Consider the following 20,764-nt stretch of genomic DNA (forward strand, 5'->3'; position numbering starts at 1 on the left):
CACACTTGCACAGGTGAGTCTGGGTTGATGAGGGGGTTATCGACCATTCATCCATTGATGCAATTGCTATTCCATTGCTATACATTAGATTCATTAGACCAGGTTCCTGAGGTAGACATGTACGTGTAACGACTGAAAAAGAATGTAGACAACATGTATGTAATTTCTTAATCTTCAGTTAAATAAGCAGAGAAAAATCAAAGAGATACGTGCGATTTAGTATCTCTTTTTCTCCTAAAATAAAAACAGTACATTGTAATACCGTTGTTGAATTGGTGACTGGTGACTGCTAAATAATATCCTTGGTATTTTGTTTAGTGAATACTTTTTTAGCATAATACATTTGTAGATTTACATTTTAGATTTACATTTGATGAATTAGCCTACACAATAAGCTGAATCTCCTATTGAAAAACGGTAACATGTGATAAGGAGACTAAATCGTTTGTATTATGTTTCAATAATAGCCAAATAATGTTTTTGAATGGTGAAAAACTTGTATTTCATTTGTAAGTTATTCAAATTCAATTCATTAATTCATTAATCTGAGAGTAGCAATCATTCATCCATTGACGTCAGGCATTCAGCGAGGGGTGATTCGATTCTGGGTAGCATTTGTGTACTAACGCTAAGTGGCTTGGGCTGTTGGCAGATTAAGTTGGAAAATAGGGTAAAAAAACGGGTAAATCGTCTATAAATCGATCTGTTCATCAGTTTAGAATTCCGACAACAGAACAATGTAAAATGCAACTATTTAGGAAAAGTCATGGAAGGAGGAGGGTGTAGCTTTCAAAATGGCCTTGTTAGTTTAATTAAAACCTCAAACGCCAATTGGCGTACACTGTAAGACAAAAAAAATATAAAACGGTCAATGACTGGCAGCTACGGCTACGGCCCCATTATTTTACAGATTTTTCCCAAATAATTATGATCAATCACCTTCAATAAAGGGACAATCCTAAAAATTATACAGAAAAATACCATTATTTTACAGATAAAATGCTAAATTATTATGATCAGACACCAAAATATGATCTTCGAAATTACTGTGAAAACATACTCAAGCAATACAAAATATATACAATTTTCACTGTTTCAATAAAAATGTCGTAGGAAATTACCTACAAATAAAGTAAACACCACTATTGATTCTAAAATCCTTTTATTAAATGTATTCAGATGTAAATTTACAATATCAACCAATTATTCACAAACAGGTCTTTACTGTAAAAAGTATAATTTTATTTATAGTTCATTTTAAATGAACACTGCTGGACTTTCAGTGTTGTAGCATTTTCCCAAACAGCTGCAGAAAATAGTGACTACGTTTTAAATGGAAAAAGCAACTCAAGAATCCTCAGGTTCTCAGCTCTGCACTGTGGTCAAGCAAACCCACACCCACAGATCAAGCAGTATGTACGTTAACACAGCACCCAGCTAAGAAGCTACAGTGAAGATTTCTGCTAAACACATGGTGTAAATGACAACTTTTCAGGTCAATGTGGCTTGTCTGGACTTTTGAAAACTTGTATTACGATAGACAAGCAGTATGAAGGCCTTTTTATGTTTTTGTAAAGTTGTTTTTTAATGTGTGAAACAAAGCCACTGTTGACTACAGTTGTTTGGGAGGATGCAGAAAGCTGTTTTCATGTGAAACTCCAGGAGTGTTTTGTGAATTGAAAAGAATAACCTGACCTTCTTTTAGAATGAGGGTTAGGTAATGACTGATTTTTAATTTAAAGTGAGCTACCTTTGTAAACAAACAACATTTACATTTTCTATTAAAGTTAAAGGTTTTTACCCAGAAAGGATGTTAAAGTCGGTTAGGGTTAGTTAAAGTGGCCATTGGACTGCAGATCTATTTCCTGGATAACTTTGGGGAATGACCAGCCAACTTACATTACTGCGCACTCCCATTGTGTTACAAATATTACTGGCCAGCATGATGGAAAAGTCATTGAAAAGGGATTCATGTTTATGTGTGGAATGGAATTCATGTTTGTGCCACTACATACATTTTCATATTTGAAAGAAGTTGTTTAACCATTGTTAACCATTTGTCACCACTGGATTCATACACAGCATATAGAGGAGTACAATATTGTTTGTCTTTGTGCTGACAAACTGGCAGTACTATGGCCACTAGTATGCACCTTATACATTCAGTCTTTATGTCAGGATAACATGAATACTCACTGGCTCCTAAGATCTTGTGGCAGGAGACTTTTCATTTCCAAAATGTCTGGTTCATGAGGGGAAAACACACAGACAACAAAGAAAATTAGCCAGTTTACTGTTGGAGACATAGACATGCAACAATATTAATCAACAGCCTCACACATACATACATTCATTCTTACATAATATTCTTATTATGACTGATGTGAACTTGGTTTCATTCTCTCTATGTTTTGCCTCTGCTTGCCTACCTGTCCCTGGGTTTAATGGTGCACCTCAGCAGCCAGTGATATCTTGTCACTCCTGGTTCTTCAGCCTTCTCATGATCACACAGGTGATGCACAACTACAGGTTCTTTGCTGTGTGAAGTACAGATGGACACAGTGAAGTGTCTGTAATGTTAGTACCATAACGTTAATGGTAATATAAATATTTGCTGCCTGTAAACAGAACAAGCAAACCATCTCGACTAAAACCACACTCAATATTAACCTTGTGTTTTGCTAACATTAATCATGCCGAGCTTAACAAGCTAGCTAATGTTAGATAACCACATTAAGTTACCTGTAACATCAGTTAACGTTAATTACTCAGCATTTAGCTAACCTAACAGTCTGACAACATTACAGTCTAAATTATGGATATGAAAACAAACATTACGTTAGGTTATTAACTTAGAAAAACAACAGGGAAATGTTTTCTTACCTGATATCGCCAGGATAACGTTATAACGTGAAGTTCATGCTAGGAGAGCAAAAAGATCCTGACTCTTCCACTGTGTCCATATTCCCATTTTTGTTCTCCGTTGAAATACCACAACTCATATCCACTCAAATAATAATTTGGCATGCAGATGTAAAATAATCCAGATAATGATCCACGTAATTCATTAGGAGTGAAGCGACAGAGTAGCGCTGAAGTCCTGCAGCATTCAAACTGACGTAGCAACTTTCAAATAAAGGCGCGCTCAGTGCTCATTGGCCAGTTTCCTGGATGACAGCCACATTGACAATTCATACAAATTCAAATTCAAATGGCTTTATCAGATGGCTTTAACATTACATATTCCCAAAACAAGCTTTTGGATTAAAAAATATTAATAACAATAATAGGAAACAATATTTACAAAACATTAATTATTATCTATACTTTTTGTAATACTGTAACTATGATTGACTCAATCACAGTCACAATCAATCAATCTCAGTCAATAAGTAATTAATCACAATGAATCAATCAATCTTTCTATCAGTAAGTTTGTGTCAATTAAAATTGTCATTAAATAGTAGTAAAGTAACAGGCTACAGTTAAAACAAGTAGTCTGTTGTCAATATAACAGTAATAACAAAGAAGAAGAAGTTAGAAAATGTAAATAATATATAAAAAAATTTAACAAATACATAAAATAGTAAGCGTACTGTATGTGTTAGAAAATGAAAATAATACATTAAAATAAAATAAATAAAATAGTAAGTGTGTGAGTGTGTGTGTGTATTATGTTATATATGTATCCGAGTTTCCACTGGTTGTCCTCAGTTCGTGGCACAATGAGACATTAGACAATTGTCAGTATGGAGATAAACCTTTATATAACGAGCAAAACATTTAATAACTGGCAAATATCATAATTATTACAGTCATTTTCTGTAAATAAATGGGAAATAACTATAATTTGTCATTATTGGCAAAACACGTAAAATAACAGGCGGGTTGTTAATTTACAGATAATATCTGTAATTTTACTGTTTTCTATACTATTTTTAAAAAACGGAAAAACTACTGTAAAAATTTAGTGTAATTTACTGTAAAATTATTTACTGAAATTTTTTTTAGAGTGTAGGCATTTGGCGGTTCTAGTGTTAAATAGCTAGCTAGAGTTAATGTCAGTTACTTTTACCTTAAATTCATTAGGGAATGTTGGAAAGACTATTCAGGTGTTTGGGGAAGAGCCTCACCTATAACAATTTTGAGAAATATGCTTTTTCTTTCAAGTGTGCTGCATGACCCAGCCACTATCTGCCTCAAACCAGGTATGGGCCTATATTTTATTGAAATCTTAGCTAGCCAACATTAGCCCTGCTTGTAAAAGTAAATTTAAGAATGCTTTTCTTATCCCATCCCCTTTTGTAATTAATAGTTGTAAGCCTTTACATGTTCATTATATGTATTATAGCAAAGAGCATGCAAGGAAAGTGCCCATTGAATACATGTTTTGTGCATGAATGCTAGGTGCAATTATTCTTGCTATTTGTGTTTAGGCTATAATGTGGCTTAGGTGCTATTATGTAGTTTCACTATCAGAAGCTTTTTTATTAATACAGTGTAACACCCTGTGGTCACATACTCCTCACTTCAGATGCAGAAGTGATGTTCCTGTCCCCTCTACCTCAACACAGCCTAGTGATGTTCCTGTCCTCTCTACCTCAACACAGCCTAGTGATGTTCCTGTCCCCTCTACCTCAACACAGCCTATTGATGTTCCTGTCCCCTCTACCTCAGCACAGCCTAGTGATGCTCCTGTCCCCTCTACCTCAGCACAGTCCAGTGCTGTGTGAGTGTATGAACACAATGATCAGTGGTGGAACTGGGTGTGATGCAAGGGGCACCGGCTAAAATCTTGTCTAGGGCACCAAGTTTGTCAAACCCGGCCCTGACGCCAGACAAGGAGGTGTCTAATGGTGCTGTGGTACAACCTGCTGTATGGTGGAAGATACAATGCTAACACCATATTTATGGCACAGAAGCCCAACTTAATGTATGGTGTGAACAGCAACCGACGACTTGTGATCCCACACATGAAGAGACGCATGGAAAGCTGTTGCAACCTACCAGTGGTAATCACTGAGGCAATGGAAAGATGTAGGGTGACGAAAGAGACATTTCAGCAAACACTCAGAGCAACCAGGGAAGAGGAAGAGGGGCCAGTTCTGCACAAGAGCAAAGGATGGGAAGTCAGCTGCTGGTGTTATCAGTCCAACATATCGGTCTGCAAAGAGCACAGTCACATGCTTGTGGTTTGTAACAAATGCTTGAACTTAGAATGCATAAGTAAGCATTATACACACACTCACACACAAACACACACACACACATTTGTAGCCTCATTTATATTTTTTCTGTCAAACTGACCAGGTATACAGACTTAATTGGCAGGTGCTGGCTGGGGTGCCTATATGCATCTTTATGTGCCTGGAGGCCACAGTCAGGGCCTGACTGCAGAGGTGCCTTTGGGCATCTTTATGAGCACTACTGTTTAAAGGAACCATAGGTAAGAAATCTATTTCAATTAATCATAAAATGGCCCTGATGTGTCACTAGACATTAAGAAATCATGTTCATTTCAAATACTTATATCACTGACAACAGTAGTCTGGCCAGAATATTGTCATTTAAAAGTGAGAGTTGCAGCCCTCAACTGATGTTGATGTTGTCATGTTGTGTTTTGGCCTGATGCGCCACCCTCCACCCATCTACCAATCACAAAGTCAGTAGTGTTTCGGGATCCGGGTTGCCAGCTCTGCTCTAACCTACCCTAACTCTAGTCGGATAAATAATGTCTAATGTTACGAAATCTAAAAGTCCGAAATAAAACAAGAATTTGTATAGGAGATGCCTTTGAAAGATGGAGACGGCTGAAAACGGAGAAGAATTTGAAGACAGACGCTAACGTTGCAAATTTTCTCCTAGACAGGTAAAATTCATCTATGTTTGACTAACTTGTACTTGATGTCAATGGACATTTCATATATTCATGACAGTCAAACAAAGTTATGCATGTTCGTGCAAAGTAACGTTACGTTAGCTCATTTGGACGTATGCTAACAGTGCCAATGCATTATCAGAGCCCATAACGGTAACGGCCTGCGGGTGTTTGTGGAAAAGGCACTACCTGGTCAGGTGGCCTGTGGGAGTGTGTGTAGACAACACCTGGCAGGGGTAAGACAGACCTATGGGTGTGTGTCTGTGTGTGTAAGAGACACGGTCCGACAGGGTCATTCCTCCCCACGGGAGTGTGACAAGAGTCCTGTGGACGCGTGCGTGAGTGAGTTGAGTTACACAAAATTAGTTAAGGCATCATTCTTCTATAGGAGTATGTGGGGAAGTCTGTGTCTTTGTGTCAAGTAATCTGTCTATACATTTATATCAATATATGTGTGTGAAAAGGCCTGTATAAACATATGTGAAAGACTGGATGTGTTTAAACAGATTTCTGTATGCAAGAGTATGAAATTAGTATGACGAATGTATGAGAGGAGAACGTCTGGAAGGGTACCAGAATGTGAGTGTGAGAGAGAATTCCTAGAAAGCAGTGAGTCTGGAGAGCGGACGGAGAGGGAGATAAGCTGTGTGCTTGGAGGCGCGTAAGCTGCGAGAGTGGCTGACAACATACAGGGAAATGGAGAAGTTGCTGTTTTGCTTAGAAACTAGGGCAAATTTGTTGTCCTGTTATTAACATTATAAGTACCACAGTTTCTAATTAATAATTCGTGAAACTCAGAAATTGTTCCGTGCTTACGATTAGCGAGTGACGAAATGAGTGAGGGGACCACAAACAATCTGGAGCCCTTCTGAGGAGCCCCTGAAAGACAAGAGAGAGAGAGAAGAGAAGGAGGGAACATGTAAAGAAGTGCCAACAGTAGCCACTATGTGTTTCTATTCTGCAGCCTGTAGATTGACTCCTTGGTTCTGGTTGGGAAAAAAGGCCCTCGACCACGTCTCCAAACGTTACCAGTTTCTGTGTCTTTTCTGTGTCCTGCTAATTTATAGGGACATAAGAGACAGTTTCTTTACTGAAGTCACACAGACCAATAAAGAATTTGAAAGAGTATTCAGCAGGGGCCGTATTCACAAAACATTTTTTTTTGCCACTAGGATGACTCCTAAACAGCACTAAACGTTTCCTCTTCAAACCTATACACAAAGCTGCTAAGACAAACTTTTACTAAGGATTTGGGAAAAGTCTTAAGCTAAGACAAAAGGGCGGGGTTGAACCCGTTGCTATGGATGATGTCATGTTCCACGAACAAGCTGAATGACTATACCCACAGTGATTGGCTGACAGGGGAGGGGTCTCTGTCAGTGTATTCATCTTTGCAGTACTGTAGATGGATGTCATGTTGTCACATTGAAATTAAGATATTTAAAATAAAAATGTAGGGTGTCACTGATTAAACATGAAACCAAGAATGACATACTGACTAGTCAAGACATGTTCAGCAAATTGTCAGCCTCTTACATGTCTGGCAGCTCGTAAAGAAATGCACGTTTATCTTTTGAAGGTGCAATAATTCTTGCAATTATGTGTCCCATCTCCCATCTATAGAACCAACTACACCAGGTGGTCCAGCTATGTCCCATCTCCCATCTATAGAACCAACTACACCAGGTGGTCCAGCTATGTCCCTTCTCCCATCTATAGAACCAACTACACCAAGTGATCCAGCTATGTCCCTTCTCCCATCTATAAAACCAGTTACACCAGGTGGTCCAGCTTTGACCATGAAGTCGGCTTTGTTTCCTTGTAGTTGGCGAACATCATGAGGAAACCGAATGATTTAATCACATGATATGGGGCCTGGGGAGGGCGTTTATTGTTTGATGTAATATTCTACTGACAGATGACTGAGATATACAGCTCCGGACCAGCTCCGAGGCACTTTTTGAAAAGGAAAGTTTTGGGTGTTCAATTTCAACCCTTCTGTCTCTTAATTTTAACCCTTCTGTTCCTCACTCAAAACCTTCCTTTTCAACTTTTTTGGAAAGGAAAGAAAAAGGTCCAGTGGTCTCTTAATTCTTTCCGGAGCTGTATATAGTTTGTCCGCGCTGCATAGCTGCATTTCCCCTTTTACCCAGTAATGTTGAGTTGTCACATCCTTGATCTCAAAGTCAAAGTATTTTATTTGTCAAGTTTACCAAATAACATGGGTCATTCTGAACAATGACATTCTTGTGACATGGCACGTGACATCTACGTAGTAATTAAGAAATATATAAAGCAAAAATAATAAAATGTACATCACGGATGTTGATGGGTTTTTGTGTCGACTGCGCCCTCTGCTGCCTCTCCTCCCCCTGCAGCAGACAGGCCTCAGCGGTCGACGTCACCGGCCTTCTGACACCACGCCCCTCCCATCAGTTCATCACCTGTTGTCTTGTTTAGTGCACCTGGTCCTTCTGACACCACGCCCCTCCCATCAGTTCATCTCACCTGTTGTCTTGTTTAGTTCACCTGGTCCTTCTGACACCACGCCCCTCCCATCAGTTCATCACCTGTTGTCTTGTTTAGTTCACCTGGTCCTTCTGACACCACGCCCCTCCCATCAGTTAATCTCACCTGTTGTCTTGTTTAGTTCACCTGGTCCTTCTGACACCACGCCCCTCCCATCAGTTCATCTCACCTGTTGTCTTGTTTAGTACACCTGGTCCTTCTGACACCACGGCCCCTCCCATCAGTTCATCACCTGTTGTCTTGTTTAGTGCACCTGGTCCTTCTGACACCACGCCCCTCCCATCAGTTCATCTCACCTGTTGTCTTGTTTAGTGCACCTGGTCCTTCTGACACCACGCCCCTCCCATCAGTTCATCTCACCTGTTGTCTTGTTTAGTACACCTGGTCCTTCTGACACCACGGCCCCTCCCATCAGTTCATCACCTGTTGTCTTGTTTAGTGCACCTGGTCCTTCTGACACCACGCCCCTCCCATCAGTTCATCTCACCTGTTGTCTTCTTTAGTGCACCTGGTCCTCATTTACTTGATTCCCCCAGTATATATGTTACCCTCTGCTCCCCTAGTCTTTGTGTGTTATTGTCTCGTGTTTCGAGCTACGTTGGACTTCTTGTTTATTCTTTATTAAAACCCACCTGAGATTGACTCCGCTGTTTTCATTGCACCTTCTCTCAGTCCTGAGAGTTTTGTCTGTTTGTTGGTGAAGTGACAGCATCCCTGACCAGCTCTATGATCATAATACTCTTGGGTTGTTTCTGTTTGTTGGAGAAGTGACAGCATCCCTGACCAGCTCTATGATCATAATACTCTTGGGTTGTGTCTGTTTGTTGGTGAAGTGACAGCATCCCTGACCAGCTCTATGATCATAATACTCTTGGGTTGTTTCTGTTTGTTGGTAACCTCTTGACTACTCGTAACTTTTCACAGATTTAGAAGTGGGTTTTAGCCCTAAATGCTTTGTGAATTTCTCTTAGGCCTAAATTTAGGACTGACACAGCCATTTTATTTTAAGAGTGACTCCTAAATCAGCAAGATATGAGCTTCTTTTATTCCTAGGATGCTTTGTGAATATGGGCCCTGATACCAAATCTATTGGGTGAAATAATAAAAGGGCATCTGGTGGAACATCAAGGATTTAATAAACACATTATATTGTACAGTTCATTTAATTTCTGTTATTTACATTTATATAGAGTTTTGCTCTGGCACCTTGTTAAAAAACAATGTACATAGTAGATAATAACACACAACAAAATTTACAATTACATTTTATGAAGTTTTTTTCTAACTACTTTGGAAATGTAAACATTTGTTTCCCATCACAATAAAACCTTTTGAATTGAATATAAATGAAAACAGAGGGAGAGAAGAGAGGAGGAGAGTAGAGAAGGAGAGGGGGAGTTAAAGGAGGAAATGGGGAGAGCAGAAGAGGAAGAAAGAAGGAGAAGAGGAACAGGAGGAAAGGAGAGGAAGAGAGGAGAACCTGAGAAAAGGCGTGGGCATTGGGAGAGGAAGAGAGGAAGGAGGAGAGGAAGAGAGAATGAGAGGAAGAGAAAAGAAAAGGAAGAGAGCTAGAGAAGGAGAGGAAGTGAGAGGAGGGAGAGCAGGGGAGAGGGAGGAAAGAGGAGGATATGAGAGACAAAGAGGATGAGGAGGAAAGAGATGACCAGAGCAGAGAGGAAGAGGAAAGGAGAAGAAGATGAGAGGAGGAAGAGAGGAGGGAGTAAGGAGTAATTCAAGAGAAAAGAAAGACAGGATGAGAAGGAGACACCAGAGGAGGATAGGGGAGTTGAAGAGAGGAGGAAAGAGGAGGAGGAAAAGGATATAGGGAGATGAAGAGAGGAGCAGAAGGGACAAAGACGAGAGGGAGAGAGGAAAGAAGTAGAGGGGGAGAAGAAAAGAGGAGTAGAGAAAAATAGGGGAAGGAAGTAATGAGGAGAAAATAGGGAGGTGAGAGAGGGAGAGTAAGATGGGAGTTGAATAGAGGAGAGGAAAGAAGAGAGGAGCAAGGATGAGGAGAGGAAAAGAGGAGTGTGTGGAAGAGAAGCAAAGAAACAGCAGGAGAGAGGAGGTGACAAACTACTGTGTCCTACTGAACATGACCATGAAACATAATGTTGTGTTTGACACACTACTAGAGAGTTATTGTCAGTGTTTTACTACAGTGTCCTACTTAACATGACCATGATTAGAGTGAAACATCATGTTGTGTTTGACACAGGGACCATCTGACACAGAGACACTGAGGAGTCAGAATTAACCCTAAACCCTGGATAGAGGGGCTCAGTGAATGTGGTGTTGAATGTGTACAGGTGGGTCAGTGTGTCAGAGGAGACCCTGTAGAAGGACAGAGTGCCGGCTGGCCAGTCCAGATACACTCCTACTCTGTGGGTGTCTGAGGAGGTGACAGGTAGGTAAGTTGTCTTATTATTGTGTCTGACAGAGTAACAGTCATCATAACAAACCAGAATCCAGGACTTGTCATTGTATCCAAGACAACTGTCACCACCCTCTCCTCTCCTGTTTATTCCGTTATATGTCACTCCTATATCAGCCCCTCTCCCACTCCACTCTACCTCACAGTAACAGCGTCCAGACAGACCCTCTCTACACAACACCTGTGGCCAGTACTGAAATCTCTCTGGGTGATCAGGATACAGCTGCTCCTCTCTCCTCCATGTCACCTTTCTGTTCTCCTCAGACAGAGAGTGGTGTCTGTTTACTGTGTTTAGGTCCAGTGTGAGATTACAGACAACTGATGAATGAGACCAAGACACAATATTACACATCATTATCATTCAAATTAAACACACACATGGAGAATGACACAAATATGCTCAAACTTACACACACAGACATGCATCAGAGGCAGAGGGCTAATGTGCAATCACAGGGGTGTTTCTAGGCATGCAGAATGAAATAAAATATACACTAACAAATAAACACACAAACACACACTTTAAGACACACACACCCACACACCAGCTGTATATGTGTTCTGTATAATAAATCAATTACATTTCTTCGGTCCTGATTTCAACCTCCACTCTCCACCATGATCCATACTGTGGAAGAAGCAGAGGAGCAGACTGTCATTCAGTGACACACAACCTGTCTTACACACACACACACACACCTTAAATACCTGCAACACAATCAACCACACAACCCCCCCTCCTCCAATAACACACCATACACAACCCCTCCTCTAATAACACAACATACACAACCCCTCCTCTAATAACACACCATACACAACCCCTCCTCTAATAACACACAATACACAACCCCTCCTCCAATAACACACCATACACAACCCCTCCTCTAATAACACAACATACACAACCCCTCCTCTAATAACACACCATACACAATCCCTCCTCCAATAACACACCATACACAACCCCTCCTCTAATAACACACCATACACAACCCCTCCTCCAATAACACACCATACACAAACCCTCCTCCAATAACACACCATACACAACCCCTTCTCCAATAACACACCATACACAACCCCTCCTCTAATAACACACCATACACAATCCCTCCTCCAATAACACACCAAACACAACCCTTCCTCTAATAACACACCATACACAACCCCTCCTCCAATAACACACCATACACAATCCCTCCTCCAATAACACACCATACACAACCCCTCCTCCAATAACACCATACACAACCCCTAAATCCACTTATTACCCCAAAATGAGTCCCCATAAAAATAACATGCTTGATTAGACACAATTGACACAACGAGCAAACCTCCCAATCACTGGAATTCATCTTTAACAATGTAAATCCAGTTACTCTTTAAATGTAAAGTTTAATTATAAGATTTTAATGTTTATTTCTAAAACAGTGAACAAACTATCCATAATGACTGTGTTGATGGAATTGAGGATAGATTAATGTTTGCTCACCACTTACAGGTGAAGTGAATTACACTGATAATCTATATAAATATATACACCGATCAGCCATTACATTATGACCACTGACAGGTGAAGTGAATAACACTGATAATCTATATAAATATATACACTGATCAGCCATAACATTATGACCACTGACAGGTGAAGTGAATAACACTGATAATCTATATAAATATATACACCGATCAGCCATAACATTATGACCACTGACAGGTGAAGTGAATAACACTGATAATATATATAAATATATACACCGATCAGCCATAACATTATGATCACTAACAGGTGAAGTGAATAACACTGATAATCTATATAAATATATACACTGATCAGCCATAACATTATGACCACTAAGAGGTGAAGTGAATAACACTGATAATATATATAAATATATACACCGATCAGCCATAACATTATGACCACTGACAGGTGAAGTGAATAACACTGAAAATATATATGAGTGACGGTGATCATAAAAGACAACTGGGGTAATATGGACCCTGTGTTCTGTTTAGAAGCAGAGGTCAGGAAGGGGAGGGGTACTATGGACCCTGTGTTCTGTTTAGAAGCAGAGGTCAGGAAGGGGAGGGGTACTATGGACCCTGTGTTCTGTTTAGAAACAGAGGTCAGGAAGGGGAGGGGTACTATGACCCTGTGTTCTGTTTAGAAACAGAGGTCAGGAAGGGGAGGGGTACTATGGACCCTGTGTTCTGTTTAGAAACAGAGGTCAGGAAGGGGAGGGGTACTATGGACCCTGTGTTCTGTTTAGAAGCAGAGGTCAGGAAGACACAGGTGAACAGGGAGACAGTGGTGGATGTCGTTTTACACAAGGAAGATGGGTGATGAGGTCCAGCTGAGATTGTATGGGAAGGATTTGGAGAGGGTGGGGGTCTTTAGATTCCTTGGGGTGTATTCTGATGCCAGACTGACTTGGATTGAGCACATTGAGAGAGTTGAGGAGAAGGTGATAAATGAATTGTCTGGACTGAGATGATGAGGAGGTGGCAGGAGCAGTGGAATGGAGACACTACAGACAGACACCTGTTCAGAATACAGGGTGTAGTTGGGGATGGAAGGAGGGCAGCTAGGAGCAGAGTGGAGGAATCTGTGTTAACTAGACTGTGGGTGGGACACAGTCATTTTAACAATACATTACATCTGATAGGGAAACATCCAACAGGTCAGTGTGACCATTGTCAGGAAGTTGAGACAGTGGATCATGTGTTGAGGCAGTGTGGGTGATATGAGGGGGAGGGGCTGAGATTAAGACTGGGTTTGAGAGAAGAAGGGATACAAGAGTTGAGGTTCAGTAGTAGAAACGTTGATGGTGTGGTTATTCCCAGTGAAAAGAAAGACAGACCAGCTGATGTCTGAACATATTAACACTGATGGTCCAGTCAAATTTACATAATAATTAATAAATGGTAAATAATAAATGTTTTCCTCAAATTCACAATTATCCAGCTTGATATCATATCAGTGTACTTTGACTTTGAAAATGTGCTCATGCTGGGCAAAATGAGTGCAGGTAGGCAGGTCTGTATTTAACACAAAGCAAAACAACAAGACAACTTTATACCACGTTACTGGTAGAGAAAACATCTACAGGACTTACTTGAGTTTTTCCAGTCTCCAGTGTGGATCCTCCAGTCCAGCAGAGAGCAGTCTGACTCCCAAGTCTCCTGGGTGATTGTAGCTCAGATCCAGTTCTTTCAGATGTGAGGGGTTTGACTTCAGATCTGAGACCAGAGAAGCACAGCCTTCCTTTGTGACCAGACAGCCTGACAGCCTGCACAGAGTTGATCATTAGTTCACAAACTACTCACATTTACAAAGTCTCTGCACTTTCAAGTATGATTTCACAAGATGCTTGTGCCATTAAACTCTTCCTTGTGTAGGGCAATTATTTTCTCCAAATTCTGTGATAACCGTTTTATCTTGTTGTAATTCAGTTTTTAATGTCACACCTCCACATAAACACCCAAGACAGTTTGTTTACCTGCTACTGCCCACAATTCTTAATAACCCCTCCTCAACTATATGGATAAGGTGAAATTCTCAATCCCACATCAAACATGAACAGACAAATACAGAACATTCTGCTGTAACACAGTTCAGGCATCATTGGTCCAAGAAGCTACATTTTTTACTTTGCAGAAGAGCAATGTAGACAAAGGTCTGTCACAAAATGTGCATAAATGTATTTATAATGTAATGTTACTCACTTTGTAAACATAATAAATAACAATAACAGACATGTGCTGACTTCGCACACAGTATAAACCATTATCAATGGAATAACCTTGTACACAGTAGGTCTGTGGATAGGAGATGTACTACCAGTGGTCCTAGACCCCAGGTTGGGAACCACTGCTGTACATAAAGAGATTCAATGATTAAAATGAATGAGGTTGGTTATATCAGCATCTGAACACCTCAAATAAATAATCTATGAATTCCTGTCTAACATTATGCACAGTGAGTGACAACAAGTTCCACATGTAGATTCACATGACACACTGCCACAACCACTGAACTAGAATTAAGGAACAACACACACGCACACACACACACCTTGCAAAGCCAAATGCTCTTCCAGATTCACTGCACCTTTAAAGTAGGCAAAATGTGATGATAATTGTTATTAATATTACAGGACTATATTATAATTATATTTATATGGGGAATATTTGTACTTGACCTACTTTTCCGTGATTCCAATCTCAAACTCTGCAACGTGGGAATTATAGTCCCTACTTGTGTGACTAACAAATACTGATCAAGGTCAGTCAATAGCAAATATCATTGTGCTTTTGGCTAAAATGTTTGAGTTTTTCTACCAGTTTTTCACATTTTTGTTTCTCCCCTCCCAATTTCATGATAAAAAAATATTACAATCAGCAACTCTTCCACAAGGAGTCGCTAGAGTGCAACATGACAAGGCAGCCCTGTGTGACTTCCACCCATCCACCCTGGCAGAACTGAGACAAATTAATCTGTACTATGATGGATCCCTGGGCAGCATCAGTATGATGTAACCAGACAATTCATGAAGAAATGTAACAGATGGGAAGTTCAAGTCCCTATGAGACAACATGGTAGAATGAAGAGATGTCTTCAATAAGAAAGAGTGTAACAATAATACAGTGGGAATGAATGGTGGATCAGTGGACATCAGAGGGCTGGAATTGAGTTTAGTTCTAATGGACTTGGACTAACAGAAATTATTATTTATTTTGTAAAAATATATTTGTGTTTGTAATGGTGTTCCTGGTAAGTTGTGGTCTGTTTCCTTCCAGGCCTGCTGGGATGTCTGACAGGGTTTGGTCTTTACCAGGGATGGAGGCTTGGACCTGCTGGCAGCTCAGAGCAGGTGGAGGTGGAAACACAGAAGATGTTTGTATTCCCCTTTTGTTGTGTTGCCCCTCTGTTGTGTTGTTGTCATGTTTATTGTTGTGTAGTCAGTTACCCACCTCAGAGTCTCCAGTCTACATTGTGGGTCCTTCAGCAGAACAGAGAGCTTCTCCACTCCCGTATCCTTCAGGTCATTGTTACTCAGATCCAGTTCTTTCAGTTGTGAGGGGTTTGACTTCAGAGCTGAGACCAGAGAAACACAGCCTTCCTCAGTGATTCCACAACCTGACAGTCTGGAGAGAGATTATCATGATGTAACAAACAGAACAATAGTTCAGAATAACATTAGAATATCCTCTATATATTACATCATTATCATGCCAACTTTACTTAAGGACATACTTTTAAAACTGACATTGCCAATACATGACACTAGAATGTATAGAAATTCTGTATAGAAAATCATCCATGTTCTCAGTCAATAAATATACAGTACTGTAGTTCAGGGAAGAGTAAGTGTGTGTGTGTGTGTGTGTGTGTTTGGGTGAGAAGGGGAGGGAAGTAGCAGGAATGATAAAAAACAGACAAAGGGGGTGGATCTGTGGACATCAGAGGGTTGAAATCAAGATTAGTTTGAATGATTGATAAACCTGGAATGTAGGACTGCAAAGATAATTAAACTAAGTCAACTAACTTTTTAGTAAAATCTGTTCTGTTACGGCCTTTGATTAGTCAATTATATTTCCTATTAGAATATATACAGTATATTTGGAAACTCTGAACACAACAATCTCACACATTACCTGAAATATTTCTGATCAAAGAGGCAGCAGTGAAATATACAGTGACCCAATACGCAGGTGAAACAATCTAATATATATTCAATCTAATATATATTCATGCTGGTTTAATTATAGAAGAGCAGTGAACATTTATATTGTACCAGTGAACAGTGGACGTCACCAGGTGGTTGGGGACTTTGTCCTGCTGGGAGCTCAGGGCTGGTGGAGGTTCACCCAGTGACAACAGCAGCTCTATTTAGTCCCTTGTTGTAGTGTAACACCTCTGTTGTATTATTATAATGTTAATGACCACTATGTCATATTAAATATAAAAATGAACTACTATTACTCACCTCAGAGTCTCCAGTCTACATTGTGGATCCTCAATCAAAGCAGAGAGTTTCTTCACTCCTGAATCCTCAGGCTGATTGTAGCTCAGATCCAGTTCTTTCAGGTGTGAGGGGTTTGACTTCAGAGCTGAGACCAGAGAAGCACAGCCTTCCTTTGTGATTCCACAACCTGACAGTCTGGAGTGAGATTATCATCAAGTCACAAACAGAACAATAGTTCAGAATAACATTAGAATATCCTCTATAGATTACATCATTGTCATGTCAACTCTACTTAAGGGCGTACTGTTAAAACTGACATTGCTTGTATATGACACACGAATGTAACCTCCTATCAGTGGTGTAGTTAGACCTGGGCGTCTGGTGTCCGGCGTCCCAGATCATTTATGAATAGCCCTGTATCTCAAATTGACCAATGAAAATAATAATAAATAAATAGGCCCATATCTATTCATGTATAATTCTGATGCATTATGACAATGTAGACGTGTAGACTGCTAGTGTGGACATTCTAAACCCTGTACTTCCTGTCCGGGGGGGGGGGTGGTGATCCCATCTGCCTCCTATATATAAAATCATCAGTTTTGTCATGTCAGTAAATATACTGTAGATGTAAGAAGAAGGTTTGTGTTGGGGGGGGGGGGTAATTTGCATGACTGTACTTACAGAGCAGTTCTGCAGGTTTTGATCACTGGCAACAACCTCAGTAGACCTTTCTCAGATCTGGAGTATTTCTTCAGGTCAAACACATCAATCTCCTCTTCTGAAGTCAGTAATACAAAGACCAGAGCTGACCACTGTGCAGGTGACAGTTCTTCTCTGGAGAGACTTCCTGAACTCAGGTATCTTTGGATCTCCTCCACTAGAGAATGGTCATTCAGTTCATTCAGACAGTGGAACAGATTGATGCCCCTCTCTGAAGAGGGATTCTCCCTGATCTTCTCCTTGATGTACTTGATGGTTTCTTCATGGCTCTGTGAGTTGCTTCTGGTCTTTGTCAGCAGACCTTGTAAATGCTTCTGATTTGACTCCAGTGAGAGACCCAGAAGGAAGCGGAGGAAAAGGTCCAGGTGTCCAGTCTTACTCTGTAAGGTTTTATCCACAGCAGTCTTGTGAAAATCTATTTCAGGTATTTCCCAGAGTAGACGTGTTATGAAGGTTGATTGTTGTTCATCCATTAGTTTCTTATTGTTGTTTTTGAATGAGAGAAACACATAGACAGCAGCTAGAAACTCCTGAATGCTCAGATGGACAAAGCAGAACACCTTGTCCTGGTTCAGCCCACATTCCTCTTTAAAGATCTGTGTACAGACTCCTGAGTACACTGATGCTTCATTGATATCAATGCCACACTCTTTCAGGTCTTCTTCATAGAAAATCAGATTGCCTTTATGTAGCTGTTGAAAAGCCAGTTTTCCAAGTGTCAGAATGCTCTCTTTATTCCAGTGTGGATCTGTCTCTTTTTTCCCATTATATTTTACATTCCTGTGTGTGGACTGAAACACAAGAAAGTGTGAGTACATGTCTGTTAGGGTCTTGGGCAGCTCTCCTTTATCATCTGTAGTCAACATGTGCTCAAGGATTGTAGCAACGATCCAACAGAAGACAGGTATGTGACACATGATGTGGAGGCTCCTTGATGTCTTTATGTGTGAGATGATTCTGCTGGCCAGGTCCTCATCACTGAATCTCTTCCTGAAGTACTCCTCTTTCTGTGTGTCATTTAACCCTCTCACCTCTGTCACCAGGTCAACACACCCTGAAGGGATCTGATTGGCTGCTGCAGGTCTGGTAGTTATCCAGAGGAGAGCAGAGGGAAGCAGATTTCCCTTGATGAGGTTTGTCAGCAGCACATCCACTGAGGTTGACTCTGTCACATCACAACAGCTCTTGTTGTTCTGGAAGTCAAGGGGCAGTCGGCACTCATCCAGACCATCAAAGATGAACACAACTTTGTATGTGTTGTAGTTAGAGATTCTTCCTTTATTGATGAGTTGAATCAAACTGAGTTCACCCCCTTTCATTAAATTCAACTCCCTAAAAGGGAGGGAAAATACAAATTGGACTTCTTGATTGGCTCTTACTTCAGCCCAGTCCAAAATGAACTTCTGCACAGAGACAGTTTTTCCAATTCCAGCAACACCCTTTGTTAGCACAGTTCTGATAGGTTTGTCCTGTCCAGGTGTGGGTTTGAAGATGTCATTACATTTGATTGCTGTCTCTGGTCTTGTTTGTTTCCTGGTTGTTGTCTCAATCTGTCTCACCTCATGTTCATTATTGACTCCTCCACTTCCACCCTCTGTGATGTAGAGCTCTGTGTAGATCTTATTGAGAAGTGTTGGGTTCCCTTGTTTAGCAATACCCTCAAATAAGCACTGACACTTCTTCTTCAGGTTAGATTTGAGATCATGTTGGTAAATCACAGCAAGCTCATCTGAAGTAAATAACCCAAATGATATTAATGATATATCTATAAATGCTTACAGTATTTTATCAATTAATAAATAACACAGAGAAAATTAATGTTCCTTTAAATGACAGTATTATAATATATCTGTATCTTCTCTTTCTTTCTTCTATGTTCAGTTTTTCAACACAGAAGAGGTTGTTATACTTTGTCTCAAGGTCCAGGCGGTTCGAATGTTATCATTGGATTGAATGGGCGTTATCAGTGGTTATCAGCTTCATAGATATGGGTCAGAAGGAGCCTGCTAGCCTACTGGTAGGCTCAGAAGGCTGTTATCATCCATTCGCATGGTTAATTTAGTATTTAGATAATTTAGTATTGACGAAATCATCACAGTTTAAAGGCTCTGATTTTAATGGTCTTACCTGTAGACTTACCCTAACCCTAACCCATTTTAATGGTCTTACCTGTAGACTTACCCTAACCCTAACCTTAACCCATTTTAATGGTCTTACCTGTAGACTTACCCTTACCCTAACCTTAACCCATTTTAATGGTCTTACCTGTAGACTTACCCTAACCCTAACCCATTTTAATGGTCTTACCTGTAGACTTACCCTAACCCTAACCTTAACCCATTTTAATGGTCTTACCTGTAGACTTACCCTAACCCTAACCCATTTTAATGGTCTTACCTGTAGACTTACCCTAACCCTAACCCATTTTAATGGTCTTACCTGTAGACTTACCCTAACCCTAACCCATTTTAATGGTCTTACCTGTAGACTTACCCTAACCCTAACCCATTTTAATGGTCTTACCTGTAGACTTACCCTAACCCTAACCCATTTTAATGGTCTTACCTGTAGACTTATCCTAACCCCTGAGCCTACCAGTAGGCGTAGCAGGCCCCTTCTGACCCATATCTATGAGGCTGATAACCACTGATAACGCCCATTCAATCCAATGATAACATTCAAAGTGGGAGCAAGGTCACTATAATATCATTTGGAACATTCAACAGTAAAGTCAGACAACTCTTACTTTTCTCCAGTGTGTCAGCAAGATCCTTCTGGTTCATGTTCCTCAGGACATGCAGTGTGATCTTCAGAGCCCCCTCTTTGGCACTGCTCTCCTGCTTCTTATCTTCAGGGTCCACACCTTCCTCATCCTCCCTCTGACTCTTAAATCCTTCTGGGAGATCTGAACTCAGCATTGTCTTAAACCACTTTAACTCTTTCTTCACAAATATCATGATATTCTGTTCAAGTAACTGAAAGAGTGTGAAAAATATCAGAACAATATTAACCAATTAATTAATGATTGACAGATTACTTCAGGTAAACAGAAACAAATGTAGATAACAGGACCACATACACTGAATGTAGAGGACAGGTCTGTTTGATGACTCTGGACAGACTGACCACTGTGAATCTCAGACTCTGATCTCTCCTGTTGGTCTCTGTGGACAAAACATGACATTACATCTACACTTCCAGAGTTTTACAGACTCACACACAGTT

General features: G+C 40.3%; 1 protein-coding gene across 1 annotated transcript; it reads right to left on the reverse strand.

Moving 5' to 3' along the window:
• Positions 1-17,496: 17,496 nt before the first annotated feature.
• Positions 17,497-20,492, reverse strand: LOC117595284 (NLR family CARD domain-containing protein 3-like). The gene is made up of 2 exons (XM_034295499.1): positions 20,286-20,492; positions 17,497-19,268 (listed from the first exon to the last, which is right to left on the reverse strand). The coding sequence occupies exons 1-2, from the start codon at positions 20,455-20,457 to the stop codon at positions 17,497-17,499; spliced, it is 1,944 nt and encodes a 647-aa protein (XP_034151390.1). The 5' UTR covers positions 20,458-20,492.
• Between the last annotated feature and the right edge of the window lie 272 nt (positions 20,493-20,764).

Source organism: Esox lucius, chromosome 11 (assembly GCF_011004845.1).
Source record: "Esox lucius isolate fEsoLuc1 chromosome 11, fEsoLuc1.pri, whole genome shotgun sequence".
Taxonomy (NCBI): domain Eukaryota; kingdom Metazoa; phylum Chordata; class Actinopteri; order Esociformes; family Esocidae; genus Esox; species Esox lucius.